This window comes from Scatophagus argus, chromosome 24 (genome assembly GCF_020382885.2).
Source record: "Scatophagus argus isolate fScaArg1 chromosome 24, fScaArg1.pri, whole genome shotgun sequence".
In the NCBI taxonomy this organism is placed as follows: Eukaryota; Metazoa; Chordata; class Actinopteri; family Scatophagidae; genus Scatophagus; species Scatophagus argus.
The window spans coordinates 7,315,637-7,332,796 of NC_058516.1; the positions used below are offsets into that span (position 1 = coordinate 7,315,637).

The 17,160-nt window shown below is 44.2% G+C and overlaps 1 protein-coding gene across 7 annotated transcripts in view; it reads right to left on the reverse strand.

Moving 5' to 3' along the window:
- Positions 1-1,053: 1,053 nt before the first annotated feature.
- LOC124055295 (R3H domain-containing protein 1) overlaps positions 1,054-17,160 on the reverse strand; it is a 45,797-nt gene continuing 29,690 nt past the window's right edge. For 4 of the 7 annotated variants that reach the window (XM_046381962.1, XM_046381959.1, XM_046381960.1 and 1 more), the window contains 12 exons: positions 15,888-16,253; positions 15,548-15,683; positions 12,638-12,795; positions 12,055-12,188; positions 10,498-10,601; positions 8,429-8,613; positions 7,619-7,760; positions 7,058-7,155; positions 6,806-6,890; positions 3,853-5,917; positions 2,763-2,857; positions 1,054-2,646 (listed from right to left, as the gene is read on the reverse strand). In XM_046381962.1, coding sequence (XP_046237918.1) covers positions 5,598-5,917; positions 6,806-6,890; positions 7,058-7,155; positions 7,619-7,760; positions 8,429-8,613; positions 10,498-10,601; positions 12,055-12,188; positions 12,638-12,795; positions 15,548-15,683; positions 15,888-16,253 — 1,728 coding nt within the window. In that variant the 3' untranslated portion in view covers positions 1,054-2,646; positions 2,763-2,857; positions 3,853-5,597. Of the gene's footprint in view, positions 2,647-2,762; positions 2,858-3,852; positions 5,918-6,805; positions 6,891-7,057; positions 7,156-7,618; positions 7,761-8,428; positions 8,614-10,497; positions 10,602-12,054; positions 12,189-12,637; positions 12,796-15,547; positions 15,684-15,887; positions 16,254-17,160 lie in introns of those variants that run through there. The other 3 variants (XM_046381961.1, XM_046381964.1, XM_046381965.1) reach the window with 3 other exon arrangements.

Sequence of the window (17,160 nt, forward strand, 5' to 3'; positions counted from 1 at the left end):
CCTCCTGGATGTTTTCATTGTATTTGAGAGCCTCCCCTAACGACGCCCAGCGCTGCAGCTCAGCAACCTCTTCCACTATGTTCCTATGGTAACAACCCAGAGTGTGTATGTGTGTTTGGGAGATGAGTGATTGTCTGTGTTTGTGTGTGTTCATTATGGTAGCGTGGCTTATTTTTACACAATGAATCAATTATCGAGGCTGTGGAGCGAGCTCATTTGAATAATCACATATGAAAAAAAAAGCTCTCTGCACAACATGATTTTACTGAGCATCTTCACACATCACATGTACAGATCAGTATTTCCCTTGGTGAAGGTGTGTGTGTGTGTGTGTGTGTGTGAAGAAGGGTTTATGATGGGACATCCAACTGACATCATTTGCCTGCCAATCTGCACCCCTCTTGCCAAAGCCAGCCTTTGTAATAGCTTCACTGAGCAGGGCGATGGCTTCTACAGTGTCTCTATTACTGAGCAATTAACCAGAGATTGTAGAAGAAAGCGCCATAGCGCCCCCTGCTGTCCAGTGTTGGTTCATGATTCTGATCAAAGCAAAACAAGGATTCATCAATATCACAGCAAAGTCATAAAAGTCTGAAAGAATATCTGTCTTTTGCTTAATCTTAATTAAGCTGGATGTTACTAGAACACCTGGGTGCACAATGTGACACTGTCACTATTTATGGCTTATTGTATATTGCAGTGTGGGACCTGGAAAAATCCAGCACAAATACTAGAATTAATTTTATAGTGAAACAGGAGACTGTGCAACAGTTCAAACTTTGGGAGATAAATATACTGAAACTGGATTGAAAAAAGGAATACAAAATCTAGAGAACTCAGACGCAGGTTTATGTACTGACAAAAGGTGATTATGTGAGACATGTTAGCATCTGTCATTTCTATTTTTAAATAGAAGTACATCTTTTGTTAATAAACATGTGAGGAGGTTAATTCAGACTTATCACTACCGCTGTGTGGATTAAAACCTGCTGTTTGAAGGCCTAATTATTAATCCATGCACAAACAAAAGGGAAGATGCACCACAGAAACAAAGAGAGAGCAAAGTATTTTTTATTTAATAAGAGCACTAAACTGAGTTTTCTGAGGCAAATGTGACTGGTACAGTATTCTTCATTTCTACAGTTGTAATTATTAGTCAGAATCGTAACACAGGAATGAAAACTGTTGTTGTAATGTAACCAAACAGTTGTTTGAGATGATGCACACTGTGTAAAGACAACAGCCAGCACAACAGCACCACCCTGTGCTCATTTGCAGAAATGCACTCATTAAATTTTACTCCCTCTGTGAGACGGTCAGGGCTTACTTGTCTTTGAGTTTAGCAATTTGATTCTCCACCTCCTTACAGAACAGATGACAAGATGTTGGAGGGCCAATGACTTTTATGCAAGATTCCTCAAAAATGTAAAGAACATCACTAAACAGGGAATTCACAATACTGCAGATCTGACTCAGTTTCTCAGGCTGCTGCTCCTCCTCATCATAGTAGACCTCATGAACTCTTAAGATTGACTGCCAATGCTCCACCAAAGTACTGAGCGTTTCCAATGCCAGCTGGATCCTTGAGGTGCTGATGGAGGATCGTTTCTCAGTCAACAATATCCGCATGAGGTCGGTTCCTTCGACACACTCAACAGATGCATCAAGACATCTTAAGCACCTGTCGAACTTCTTCTTGTCAAATTTTTCAATGTACCTGAGTGTGTATGAGTCGATCCAGATGCACGTATCCTCTGCACGCTCTGGACAGATTCCAGACAGCTGTTCCTTAGTGTCATTCTCAGAGGACCGTGAGACATCTTTAAGTTGAGTCTGGAGGAGCTTAGCAGTGACGGCTGAGCTGGTCTGGTCTGATTCCTTCAGATAGTCAGGGTTGCTGTAGTGGGAGCCCAAATGATTGTCTCCTCGGATCTTGGTTGCTGAAACCCTGCCTGGTCTAATGAGTTTTTGTGAAAAATTGTCTTCTTGTGGCTGTCCTGCTGATACAGCCTCTGCAGGGAGAAGGTCCTGGCCTGATAAGGAACATCTAATCCCTGCATTGATCTCCTCTCCGAGCACTTGTCTGACATTGGCTTTTGCTCGCTCTGTTCTACATTCTGTAGGCATCTGGAGCCAAACTCTCTGCTCCTCTTCATCACTGTCTGTGCTGTAAAAACTCCCTACAGCCAAACTCCTACAGGAAACTTTTTGCCTCAAGGAAGTGTTCTGAGCTGTAGCATTTGAAGGCAGGGTTTTGGCTTTAGTTGCCTCACCTGTGGTCTGCGGCGGTGTTGATAAGCTGTTTGAGCTCGCAGGCTCCAGCTTAGCTTTAGGACCGCTGCAGCTTACAGAGCCGACAAACTTGTGATGAGATATTACCCTCGGATTAAGAGGAGTTTCTTTTAGTTTAATGGCAGCAGTTTGGGCCCGTGAGACTGTGGATTTAAGACGGCTGGCTCTGCAGATGAGGTCCTCTCTCAGGGCCTGGACGGCAGAAAAGGGCCCCTCAATTGTGGCTTTCCTCTGCTGGAGCAGAGGCCGGAAACATAGAGACCTGTGAGCCGACTGCAGATTCCGAATGAGCGACGCTTGATCGTTGCCAAAAACGGAGAGATCGACCAAAGCATTGGCAACATAGAAGAACACCTGCAGGACAAGAATCCAATCAGATCAGTATTTTATTTCATCCGATAAAAACGTAAATTACGTAATTGTCAAAATTCTGGTATAAGAGATGATTTAAGTAACATTCCTCTACTCACATCTCTGCTGAAAGGGAACACTGTGAGAACATACTCCTCAGGAAACTCGATGTCCGCCATGATATGTTGCTCCTTTTGCACCACCCTCTCTGCATCTGCCAAGAGTACTGTACTGTTCTGCTGTGCTCTCTACCCATATCGACATTATGATGATGTTTGTCACAGCAAGTGCACAAAGCTGAAATCTACACATCATCTACCAGTCCGACGTCAGCCTGCTTAAGACACTCACGGCTGTGATACTATGACAAATTAAACCATTCATCAGTTTGGCACACATCCATGTAGGACTTACACTCAACCTCCCTGCATAACACACTGTTTAGGTGGTCCCCATGGGAAGCAATTACTGCACAGAACAGGAGGTGTGTTTGACAATGACTGAAAGTGGAACTGCAGCTGGTTTGGGCCTTCATTTATTTTCACTTCATTTGGAGGGTTTGCACCTCTCACATCCAACTATCACATTCAAGTGACAGCCAATAAGCATCCAAATTTCTGAGAAACAAACACTCAACTACGCTTAAAACCCCCAGAAGCTTCTGACCGCCTGGATGGAAACATACTCCGTCTGTTGCCTGTTAAAATCATTTTAAAATCCATTTATCAATTTGTGACTGCATTTCCTGAGCCAGTTAAGTGTCCTTAATCTTCCTTGTGAACATTAATTTATGTGAAATGTAAAATATTGTAAAGAAACATCGATATATCACTATATAACTGGCAGAGTACGTTTTATTTATTTCCATAGAGAAGAGTGATGTCATTTCCGGCAACTATCTTATTATTGTGCAGAAGTGGCTCAATTTTGAAACTTAAAAACAGTTTCTGGAAGTACATTCACAACCAGTGGCCGGTTACTTATTCATATTTGAATATAGCGGTAATGTTAATACATGGCAGGCACAAACTGGGGCTACTGTAAAAGGGTTAGTCAACGTAAAATTTGAGAATTTTTAAATGGAGTTTGGCACGCTAACAACAAACTGCTGCTAACTTCTTAGCTTGTGATGCTCAAAGTTAGCACAACTTAACACACAAAGCTATCGTAGGGCTGTCGCCTGTGTTTACATACAACCTGTTTATTTACCTCTAGCTTCGTCGAAAGTAACAAACGCGACTCCGTCCATGTTGGTGGGATATTTGACCTGCTCGACGTCTCCTCCGTGACTCCTCCTGCGGCTTTGGAAGTGAATAATTAACTTGTCAATCATCCTGCTGGCGGGTAACACGTCGGGGACACCGGACACGACCACCGTCCTGCTTTCTTCCCAGGCGCTGGTCTCCATTCCGAACGCAAGACACGAAGCCTAGCAAACATCCAAGCTAACGGCTAACGCGCGTTTTTCACCCACGCTAAACGCCGTTACTATGCACGCGCACTCACGGTTACCTTAACAGTTATGTTTCTGTTTCCCTTCTGCTCTGCCTGTAGATTCGTTGCGGTCATATACTGTAGTAATACCATTTGTCCACTAGGCGCCCCTGTTTCTCCAGACTCCACTCACTCGCAAGAGGCTTTATTCAAAATGGCTAATTTATGCAGATGGAAATTAGACTACTAAACAGAGCAAATATCTCTGCAATGCCCAAAAGGCAGAGATACAAACTCCATGGCAACATTTTCCAAAGAGTTACCTCATCCACTGCTTTCACACACTGAAAGAACATCTTGCTTTGGGGGAACATTTCAGTACATACTTTCAAGTTTGCTGACCAGATTATTGCTCGCCTTTTACCTTGGAAAAAGTTATGTCAACACGTGTGGTGCAAACATTTATTGGTCAAACAAAAAAAAAAAAAAAAGAAAGAAAGAAAGAAAAGAGAAGCCACACCAGACACAACACCTATCATGATTCACACAAAAAATGTAAAAAAAAAAAAAAAGAAGCCGAGTGACAACCTCGATTGCATTTTTCTTGTGCATATAAACATTTTAATTAAATATAAAAGAAAGTGGCCTGGCAGAGTGCAACAAACAGGTACGAGGGGGGTTAATAAAAGAAAATCCAGGCCCTGACTGATACCAATCACATCCCCATCTCCTTCACTTCAGTGCAAATCCAACATTCACTGTGTATAAAAGTGACTTTAAATAATTCAGGTAGTATTATCTATTATTCAGTGTTTATTATTGTATGGGCTCACATGGTACAACTGCTGCTGCGTGTTACTGTTGGGAGCGTGTAAAACGAGACAAGGAACCCACTGTTGTGTACCTAAATGCCGATCAGTTTCGTGAGTCAGTGTCTGGGATCAAGCTAGGACACACAACATGGAAATACTGATGGATGTTAAATAAAACACTTGCTTTGATGTGAATGCTCAGTTTGAATGCAGTAATAAGGTACAGAGACCCGATTTCACATGTGTCATTTTCAAAAGTGGGCACAAAGACATTCTTGAACCAGTAACAAGGAGATTATGTGTATGTATGGTGCTCATACACCTGCTATTTTTTAAAAAAACACAGAGCCACAGTGGAGTCACTAACAGCTGGCAAATGAATCCCAAAATTCCACTTTTGAACAGACTTTTAGAAGAGAGAGGGGCCTTGAGTTAAGCTCAGCAGTCGTGGATGCACCTCACAAACAAAACCAAACAGGCAAGTGGTGCTCAGGTTCCACCCTGCTCGGACCTGCTGGCCAGAAAAAAAAATATGATTATAAAATGAACTAAAACTAAATAAAAGTGAACATTCATTCTGCAAATAATGGATATGGTTTTTGATTTGGACAGAGTCTGGGACCACGACAGTCCAGACTGAGGCAGCAGAGGCAGGAGGTCGGATGTGCGTTCGTGTGGCGCTCCTTAGGTGCACCGAGATCTTAGCAGCTATGAGCCGGCTTTGTCCGAGTCACGCGGCTCCCCTTTGTGTCTGGTACTAGTTCGGAGTTTAAAGGTGGCCTGGGGGCCGCTGCGGTGGAGCGCAGTGCTCGGGGCAGCAAATCTGGAGGGTAGCATGGTGAGGATGGAGTATGATGAGGCCAGGTTTCCGCCGGGAGCGTCTCTGGTTGTGTTGCACAGCCGGGGCCGACAGTCCGACAGCCGCTGGATCAATTCGCCCCCTTTGCAGAGGTCTGCCAGGAAGTGGTGGGAGTCTGTACAGCTGATCCCCTCCGGAGGGTCTGTCACTTCCAGGATCTGACTGCTCACTGCAGACAAACACACACACACACACACACACAGACAGCACTGTGAGCAGCAGAGCCAGTAAATAAAACAACTGTCATGGGTGAAGTGAAAAATCAGACCTGCACCATCGGGAGGCTTCAAAAACTGCTGCTATCAGCTTTCAAGCTTTAGGTGGACGGTCGAATGTGTCACGGCGAGCTCGAGCAAAATTGTGTCAAAAATATTACTCAAATTTTGTGTTGTTACTGTTTCTTGATAGGTTACATTATCAAAAAAAGGCACAGGTGTCCGTCTAAAAGCAAGTCAGCTTTTCTTATTTGCAGAAAGTGTGACATTTTACAGGCCGCAGCGTAATGCTGAACCCTCCATTAATGCACAAGAACCCCCCGCAAGCTGATTGTGCTCAGGAGGTTGTTGACAAGAGTGACAAGAGCACCTGAATAATGCAAAATAAATAAATAAATAAAAAATCCGGGCGAGCGTGAAAAAAAGGTGCCGTATTTGAAATAATCAGCACATTTTTGTCGGCACAATACCGCCGAGGCTGCAGGTTCCACTGCCAGGTGTGAATTCTGCCCTGTCTGTAATTTATAGTGCTTACATTCACTAAACACACGCTTTCTTCACAGTTACGGAGCGAAGCAAGCTTATTTTGACACAATAAAAACCTGATGATATTTCAGTTAATCTGCTAAATAGGCTACACAGCAGCTGAATTTATCAAGTGATGAATCTCAACACGAGCTTCCTCTTCTGACCGACACCTAAAAGCTCGATTCCTGTGCAAAAATCGCTCAGCAATGTTCCAGATTCACTTTTGGTGTCTCTCCTTGAAAGAGAGAAGGTCAAATTAATGTTGCTAACTCGAGGTTCACTAAACTCAAGCCTCCCTATGGACTTCCTATTACCTGCTTCACCTACACTGAGATCTGAAGACAGAGGTTTTCTGCTGGCCTTTCTCCCATGACCGCTACGCCAAACCCCCAGTGGACCCTGAGGAGACAGAGGACAGCCGGTATGTCATTTGTGGAAAGCAAGGAGCAGCGTTTGCTGACCTAAAACATAATGTCAATCACAAATCCTGAATATTCTCTGAGAGAGAAGACCAAATGCAAGTATGCCAAATCGGGTGTAGCAAGCGGCATGTTTGAGTGTCTGACCTGGTGTTTGGCCACCATGTGGGCAGCGTGGATCAGCGGAGGTCTGATGGAGGGTTTGTACTGCAGAGGTTGGCCCAGTAGAGAGTAGTGAGCTTCACCTAGACATCACAGCCAAAACACAAAGTTATCAAAAACTGCATTTTCCCCACCAGTAGAAGCAGAAAATCCAAACATCTACTGAGATTTTGTGTTTATTCTTTGCCTGACTGGAAGATATGATGCAGCTTGTGCACCCATAAAAGATAAAGTTGACACTTAAAGGGTCCAGAGGCTTTCTTAAGGTTCAGAAAACTAAATACGTAACCAAAACTGTATAAACCACTGAGGTGTTGCTGCAGAGTGCCTGTCTATGTTCTGCCAGTGTTCCCTAGAAACAGATAACATTAGCAATCGAAACAGCCAATCAGAAATGACCTCGTTCAATCTCCAGCTGATCAACTCTGCAACGCAAAAACATGAATACACATGTTCAAAAAAAATCTCTTCTGTGCTTCACATGCACCATAAGGCTCCATAACGTTTGATTAGCCTGCTACGTTGGTCTGTGGGTGCGTCTCTGACCTTGTCCACTGTGGCAGAAGGCTGTAGGGAGCTGCGGGTGGTGGGCCATGACAGGGATGGACGAGATGCCCGACGGGAGGCCCTTGACGCTGGGCGGCTGGCCTGGCAAGGGAGTGAGTGCCGGAGACGAGGGCAAGCTGCTCTACACACAACACACCGGCGGCGTGGCGAGAGATTACGGGGAGGAACACAAACACTTTCATTCAATAAAAAAAACCAAAAAAAACCAAAAAAAGCAACCACGGCTATTTCTCTCTTTCGAAAAAGTCATTCTGTTGTTCAAGTCGTTGCTTTAATGTACCATTTCACTCACATTAGTCCCCCTCTAATGTACCATTACACTCTAATGCTAAGGACTATTTTCTTCTCATTTTCAAGCTATGCCAGCGTTGGCTTCATTTGCAGAGCCTATTTACTTCGACATTTAACCTGCCTGGAGTGCCGGGAGGCCGGGTTTGGCCCAAGGGGGGCGATGCTCACGTCACTGTCAGACTCAGACAACCAAACTAAATTGGCTTTCAAATTGCTTTCTTAGGACTGTCTTAACTTTCTTGACATATACTGTATTGTCTTAGTTGGCAAACATTGCCCAAACAACTGTCCGAATTAATTCAAAATCATCTGGAAAAAAAAAAAGATTCCAGTCAAAATCTCTAGAGGTAATTAAATCTTGTCACAAGCACAAAACAACCTCAGGTTTTCAGAAGGTCACAGATGCAATCTTTTATCAATCGCTCGTTTCATTGAAATGCAGTTTTGTTTTGAGCGACTGTCTCCAGCGAAATCGATGCACACGGGCTGCGTTTGTACCTGGGTGCTGTCTGGAAGAGGGGGGAGCTCAGCAGGCCTGTGGCTGCGCTGGTGCTCGGCGCCCGGGTGTTTGTGGTTGGGCTGTTTCCGCTGGCAGGGGGAGGGGGCCCGGGGCTGCTGGCAGGGGGGCGCTGTCATCTGCAGCATCACCATGCTGCTGCTGCTGGGGCCTGGGGGCAACAACCCTGCACACACACACAATTAAAAAACAAAAAAACAAAAAAAAAAAACCCACACACACATGCTGGAATTGAAATACAGTGCTGAGAGGAGGTGAATCAGGTCAGGCAGACGTGGTCAAACACTTCATGCTTCTTATGTTTATTGAATTCATCACATGAATTCATCATTTATGCACCAGAGTGAACCGACAGACTAAATGTGTTTTCACTCAAAAGCTCCTTTTCAGCACTTTTGTTCAGCTACACACCTCATCAGTGAAACACCGTTAGCTGCTGAGCAATTAGGTTTTAAGAGCCTTGATTATAAGGGCACAGCCGCAGTGGCAATAACAGACTCAATTCCCTTTTTCCTGCTAAATCCTCCGCGATGATCCGAGAGATCCAATTATCTTATTAGTTGGTGACACATGAACGTGACTGATGTGACTTCAAAAGTCAAAAGTTGACAAGCAAATGAATCAAAAAACACAACATATTTCCCTCTTATTAATTTCTGTTTACATAAAGCTCACATTAGGTGGAAATCATATTGCAAACTTTGCACAGCCAACACCACTGTTGATTTATGAATTATTTCCCAGCAGCAACAGCAAGGACAACGGATATTCGGACTTAATCTGCAGATTATTTCTGGCTCGGACCTAGCCAATTAAAAATGTTTACTGGTGACGCTGTAGGTAAGGCCGTCGTGAGACCTTCATCTGACCTCATTACTGACGGACTGGAAATGATGGCTCCCTCCATTGCTCCCCCATAATAATCAGACATGAATAATAAAGGTCATTAGAAAGGAGACTGCTCCACCTGGGCCTCTGGACGGAGATTCTGCGAGCCCTCGAAAGGCCAGCCCAAAACAGGCACCACATGAAAAGATTTTTTATTTTTTTGAAATTTAATGGTAAATTATTCACAGTTTCATCTATCTGTCTCCCAGTCTACCTTCTGTATTCATCTATTACTAATATACGCTGACAAAAACTCTATCATCAGCCGGCTATAATGTCTGTCATCTTCCCATTTATCATATATATCATATATTTTTGACGCTATTAACGCATAACACAGACAGAGGATAAACTGGCTGTAGCTGCACTTTAGTGCCCACAGTACATCTATATGTAAAAACACACACTTGAACATACATGTAATGTATCTACACATATATATAACATATCTTGTGAACAGTAAGCAGTTTATGCTGCTGTCATAAGATGTACTCTTCATTGCAATCATGATAAATCAAGCAGAGGATCATCATTTAGGAGTAGAGACAGTTCAGACATAAGGAAAATCTTTACTTATAATATTAGATTTGACTATGTGATAACTTATCCCGATACAACCACCGGAGCATAACTCACACTGGAGCTGCCTCAATGATTTCTTACTTTAATAGCTTCTCACTGTACCAAACAGCGTTTTGACTGAGCTGTTGTCAACAGAACATTTGCAGCGGTCGACCCACTAGCTGTTTAATCTCCGCGCAGCTCCGGAGGAAGAGGTGGATGTGCAAATCACTTTCACTTATCCGAACTCCGGGGAGCCGTCATCACCACGCCTCACTGTTTTTCATTTTGGAAATCCGCAGCGTAAATCTAATCATGTGTCTGACGCACATACAATGGCAGAGTAAACCCGGGGAAGATTATTTCATTAAAAAGTCCGAGTCATAGCTATGAAGGAATACATTCTGTAGTTATTGATGGTGAGAGATGAGGAAAAATAAAGAATGTCGGGGCACTGGCACTGATGGGGAATCTCCAGGGTGGCTAATGTCAGAGGCTGAAAAGTGAATATTGTCACTTTACTGCGTGATCCTACTGCAGATCAGCGTGCGCCTGGATCGAGACCTCGGACCGGGCTGTGGTTTCAGAGGGGTGAGCGTACCTGCATACTGCTGGCCTGGGTGCTGCTGGGAGACGCAGGGGGACGAGGTCTGAGGAAACTGGAGCTGCTCCATCATCTGGGCAGGCAGAAAACTCACTGTAGAACTGTGAAAGAACACATGGAGCAAAAGTGTTTTATAGCAGGGTCTCACTGGGTTTAAATGATCAAAAATATAAACGTGAAATTAGTTGAGAACTAAAACAACAGTAAGCTGCAGCCCTACCAACAATGAATATATTATCCTCATAATATCATTGATCTTTAAACAAACCAAACCACTCTACTCAAACCAGGATAAGCAGCAGAAAACGGATGGATGGATTAACCAGTTAAAAAACAAAAACCTTTGCAAGCTCTGCACATGCCCTGAATAAGGTTTAAATGTATGCCACTGGAAATGCGTCTGTCTCTCCAGAGTGTGAAGAAAAAGTCGATGCTCACACCTAAGCAGTTCTTAAAAATCACTCCTAAACCTGCACAGACGGATATCTCCAGGAGCTCTGAGATCTTAACGTTGCAGTTGGGGTATTAAATCTGAAATCTAACTTAAAGTCCATCTGCAGTAGCAGCGCTCTGCTCTGTAAGCAGCGCGCCTGCAGGGACTCGCATACAGCTGGTGAAAAAGCAGGCTGCAGGTGGACAGTCGGGCCTCGTGGGAGAAGGCTGAGCCGCTCCAACACAGCCGCATAAATCATTTCCACACTGACTGCCCTACTAACGCAGCCTCATTTTACAGCTGGGACAATGAGAGTGCGACCTCTCCTCGCATGCGAGCGCGTCTCTGCATTGTTCTTCTGCAGGTGATGACTGCGTACATGCCTGCGTTCACGTCTGGTGTTTGTTAATGTATACAGGCGCGCACGACGGTCCCAATAGAGCTACACTCACCAGTATCCAGATTGATTGGGTCCATGGAGGTAGAAACTAATTACATGTTTTGCTTTCTGTGAACTAGTTCTATCAATCAGCTTATAATGAGAGAGAGAGAACTCCTCCACAGCAGCAGAGTAATGGAGGAAAAAGACTAAAGCTCTCCAAGAGGGCGTCAGAGTCGACATTCATCAGATACATGAACACCCGGTTCGCCAAAAGCATCGTGGTAATAACCTCATTTTTCCCCCCCTACGGTGAACAAAGATGACCTTGGCTCGAAGCTGCTTTAGGGATTCACTCATCAGGCATGTTAGGTCTATAAATAAGAGGCACTTTCAGGAGTGAGAAGCTGCATCAACTACCTGCAAATCGGTTTCTGGGACAGAGTACATCTACAGGCAAGCTAATAATTTCATCTAAAGCTGATTAAATCAGCTTCAGCCATTAGAAATTGTCATTAGGAAAGGAAGAACATAAATCTGAGGATATTTATGGATCGATGTGAGACGGGTTATTAAAGATATCATGTTAATGCCAAACATAAACGTGCAATATTAACTAATTACTCCCATATATCAAAGTATTGATGCGCATGTAAACGACTGTCTTGCATTGCACGATCGAACAATGCAATAAGGCTGCGTCAACTTACAGTTATTTGGGATTTTCATTTGAAAAACTGACCTCATGGTGGTGTGCTGGTTAGGCGGGAGCAGGCTGTAGCAGGGCTGCATGCCAGCAACAGCCACTGCCCCCTGTCCCGGCTGACAGGACACAAACACTGGCTGCTGGTACGTCTGCTGCGGAACTGAAACCTGCTAAAGAAAAAGAAGAAAAGAAAAGGGACATCAAGTAAATAAATCCAGAAAAACAGAGAAAACTGGCTTTGCTGCCAGATTCCAGCACATACACCAACTGTTCAGTCGGTCAAACACAAGAAAATTCAGGTATTTGTTTTCTTAGATCAATAACAAAAAATGATGCTCTTAGCATCACAGAAAGTGTTTTCTGACTGCCAAAGACGTGTTTTGAGTGAGCAATCCAGTTGTGCATTCCTCTATGAAATGTTTTAAAATCTAAGACGCTCCCTGTGAATATCAAGCCCTTGACTCTTCTTGTGCCTTGACAAAAAGCTGCTAACCGCCGCCTTTGAGAACAACAAAGGCCTCGGCAGCAGATTTCATTCACAACAAAATGAACTGCATGCTCTTTTCATTTTTATTCCGCTATTATTAATCCATCTGACACCGTCTCATCATCACAATACCTGATAAGACTGCATTGGAGGGTACTGGACCATCATGCCTTGCATCTGGTTGCCCATATTGCTTTGCTGGTTGCCAGTGAGAGCGAGGTTGGGTGCTGGCTGCACGCCCACTATGGTCTGGTAGCTGGACGCCGGGTTTGGCATCACGGCTTGGTGTACTGAGGCAAAATGAGAAAGGCACAACACTGTGACCGAATGAAAAGAGACTCCTGATAGGAACATGGTGATAATAATGAGACACGAAAACACTTGACATTAATATTCATGATTCCAATGCAGCGTGGCCAAAAGACAGCACTAACAAAAGCCCGGTTATCAGGATTGTACGAGGAAAATTGTTCACAATTTTATACATTTTAAAGGGAAATGTGCTTGTCCTAAGAATAGCAACAGAATGAGTGGCAGAGTGAAGGACTGCGGAAGGCTCGAGGAGTTGAGCTGTTACAGCTAAGAAGGTCTGAGGCACTTGGAATAAATGAGAAAGTCAATAAATTTGATTTTGCCTGTGGTGGCCTGAACCTCCAACCTGAGTGGCCGAGCCACCTCCCTACAAGCACAAAAAGCAAACTCCCACTTCAGCGTGTGATTAAGTTCGGGGGGATAAACAGAAAATGGGATCACATTTCTACAGTTCTTGTTAAAAAGCAATTTGGAGCAGCCGAAGAAAGTGACACTCAAAAGACGATACAAAGTCACAAGGATCCAGCCATTTTCCGAATGGCCTAAAATGGCGGCACTTTACTCCTCGCTGGAGGGGAAGGGGTGGGACGTGGGGGTGTAGAGAATCAAGTCACTTAAATGTCAAGGTGACAAAAAGAGACATTTGAAAATTCCGTCCCTCGTGACACCCACACGCGGTAATCCGAGTGACAAAAGGAGAGGACGTCCTTTTGTGAAGGTGTCTTTACAGTCTGCCGCCCTGGGAGAAAAGTACAACTAGACAATGAAAGTGCTCCGCAAGGAACAGAGAGGGAGAGGACTATTTTTATCCACCCTTGTCTCCCCCACCTTCACTTACAAACCAAGCATGAAATGACTGTAATATCAAACACACCTGATTTTATTCCATTCCAGCAGGCAGCTGGTTGGAAACAACTGTGACTACTTCACTTCGGAAATTCCTTCAGACTGTCCCTTTAGCTTTGTGGTTGACCATCCTGCGTTCGCCGAGCTTTTTGCCTCGCATGCACACTCCATCCTGCAGTGCTTGTTGCTGTGGTGAGGTCACTGTACGTCCCACAGGTGAGGAGTGAGGGGCTGAAAAAGAGACCGGTTCACTGTGAGATTCATAGAGGCCTCTCAAACAGCGTCCCGGCCCCGCATCCCGCCTCTCGGGTGTCAACAGCTGACTGCTGGGTGCACAGCAGACATTGCAGGGTTTAGCTCCAGTGTCCAGTGTTTTAGCCTGGTTGTATGCATCCGTTTCATTTTAATGTCTTCTAAATAATGATTTTATATGACAAACAGCATAAAACACAAAGGTTATTTAGTTGAGTATCACATATGACTAAAAAAAAGAGGCAAACCCTCACGTTAAAGAAGATGAGCTCATCATTTCATCTCTACATTTGCTGCGGTTTTCTTCATATTTCAAAAGAAAAGGTTGCTTCTCTTTCACGTACCTTCCACTGAACGCACGGTTTGTTGCATTTTCTTTTTAGCAACGTTAAGTCTGTAATACAACTGAAGCATCTACCCAACCGTAAAGAGGAAAGAAGACAAATCCTTCAATCCTTTCACACGTAATTCAAACGGCTTTCCCAGAATGACCATGACTGAAGCCAAAGCCCGGAGGTGATGGTGACTGTCTGATGCAAGTGAGAGCAAACATTGGCAGGTTTTTCTGAGACTTTCCACTGATAACTTACTATATATATATATTTTTTTCTTTCTTTTTATTAATTCAAAAACAGGACGGAAGCAAGTCCTTATTTTCTGTTTCCCTAAGAAATAATTGCTGTCCTTTGCCTTTGTAGGTCAGCTTCATTTGTCTGCTGTCTAGTCCCCGGGTCCCCAGCAGGGAAGCCACATTTGCAGGCTGCAGATGACAGAATAGTGCCGCAGTCACTCGTTCGTGTGTGCGTGTGTGTGTGTGTGGCTGTAGAAGTCCAAATTGTCCCTACATTACATTCAGTTAAGCAAGAGTGAGTGTGTGTGTGTGTGTGTGTGTGTGTGTGTGTGTGCGTGTGTGTGTGTGTGTGTGTGGGAAAGACCGAACAGGAGCTAACAATCTCACAATCTCATCTCCTGTGGTGAAGAGGAAAAAAACCAAACAGAAACAGAATAATCAAGTGGATGACTCCCGGGGAGACATCTGAACTTGTGAAAACAAAGAAAAGGAGAGGAAAGAAAAGGCAGAAATATTTGTCCTTCAGTCGAGCCGTCGGACTGCAGCTGGCGGAGCTCCCTTGTGAAGAAACATACAAGAACAACAACAAAAAAAAATACAACCAAAGTGGGAAGTTAACAAAATCTACTGATAGACTCCTGATATAGCAGCAAGGCTGAGCTTTGCTCTTGACAACATGAGGTCTGGAAATTCAAGGGAAAAATCAGTCGCTTCACATTAGAGGCTGCAGACCTCATTCATTAAAAACTTCCTTTGATTTGTCTTTAGAGCCAGCGTGCAACTATTTCAAAGCCATGTTTGAATTAGGTGTAGCTTTGGTTCATCACAGAAATTTGGAGGAAGGGAAGGGTAACTTACGTTTGTCATACAACACGACACAACTTTGAACTGTGTGTGTGTGTGCATGAAACATCACCAGGGCATTTACCATCAGTTTTTAACATTTCCTACAAAGCCAGTGTGACATACATTATTCATGTGGCAAAAATAAAAGATAATTTGCCAGATTTGCTCCTGTGAAAACTAAACTTTGATCATGTGTAAAATAGCCGTGCTCGCACCTTGATGCTGGGGCAGGTTTTGGCTCTGAGGGCAGTTATAGGGCAGTGGGTTGACAGGGGGCCGGTAGAGCTGCTGCTGTTGCTGCTGGCTGGAGCAGTGGGGGTGGTGGGCTGAAGAGCAGTAACATGTGGACATCTGTAAGAGACGCATGAACATGAATTCAAGGACTGCGTGACACATCAGCACTCCCATTTGAATGGACTTCCTAGCAACTGGAGGAATGGAGGATTAGTCATAAATTTGGATTGCACTGCAGGAGTGACTCATGACAGACCTACAGACACATCACCACATTATGAGACAGTTATGGACACCCGGCCTGATTTTAGATCTCCCCACCTGCTGGACAGGCTGCTGGATGTAGGTATGTTGCTGGAGTAGCTGCTGGTTCAACGTGGAACCCGGAAAAGCGGCGGGACCCGGGGTGGAGCTGGGATATGCATGATTTGGGCCCGGGTTCTGGAGCGTGACAGGCTGACCCTGTAGCACCCCTGCATGTCCTCCTGATGGTCCTGCCACCATGTAGCTGGCAACCTGCTGCTGCTGCTGCTGAGGAGGAGCTCCCTGCAGTACCATGGAGGAGGGGTGGTGGTGGTATACGGTGGGATAGTGGCGGGTGTCCGGGGCTGAAGCCCCACTGTCACTGGGCTGCTGCTGCTGCTGCCCCAGAGTCATGTGACTGAACTGGGCGTTGAGGGCGTCAGGCTGGAGAGACAATTGGGTATTTCATTTTTGACAAATGTAAATGAAATTCAACAACAGACACCGCCAGGTAACCATACAGATCCACCGCAAATACATTCATAATCAGAACCTTTTAGATCGCTGAATGGCTCAGAATATGGATCGACACAGTCCCTGGGGACACTGAGTTGATTTCTAAGCTAAGTGCTAAACCAAAGACATTTGCTGAATTGACTTTTCCTCAAAAGTTCAAACGAATACAGAGAGTTTAAATCTGACTCGGGTCTGCAGGGACGAGCAGAGTGTAAAGCAAACTATTTATTGCCATCGTCGCCGCACACTAGTGCAGGTCATTCCTGACATGTTGTTGGAAAAGTAGTGTTTTTAGTCATGGATTATTCAGCGCTAACATCTGGTGATGAATTAAATATTAATGGAACTTTCCACAGGCATAATTAGTCACAGAGGCATGTCTTTCACTAAAACCAGGTCAAAAATGAGGTTAAGTGAATGCATGATCTACATATGTGGGGAATGGCTCCTGCTGGATTTAGATACACCTTTCCACCAAAAAAAGCCCCAGAACTGAAAAGTTAATGGGAGAATAATAATGTCATTTGAAGTTTGTAAAGGCGAGATAATGCTATTCTTGATTTTGGAAAACATCAACAAGAACCTTTTTAACACAAATCTCCAATTATGTACAGGAGCTACAATGAAGGTGGACACTAGACTCCTCTTGCCAAATTAACAAATTCCAGTAACAATGGAGGATGTGATGCATGTAGCAAATAATGCAGCTACATTTTAAACATATTACTAAGAATAATTCATTAAAAAGCCCAGTTAAAGTCACATGCATACAGTATGAAGACCTGGGTCAGAATAGAGCTCGGAGCATTTCATTTGCCCCACACAAGCTGAGTAA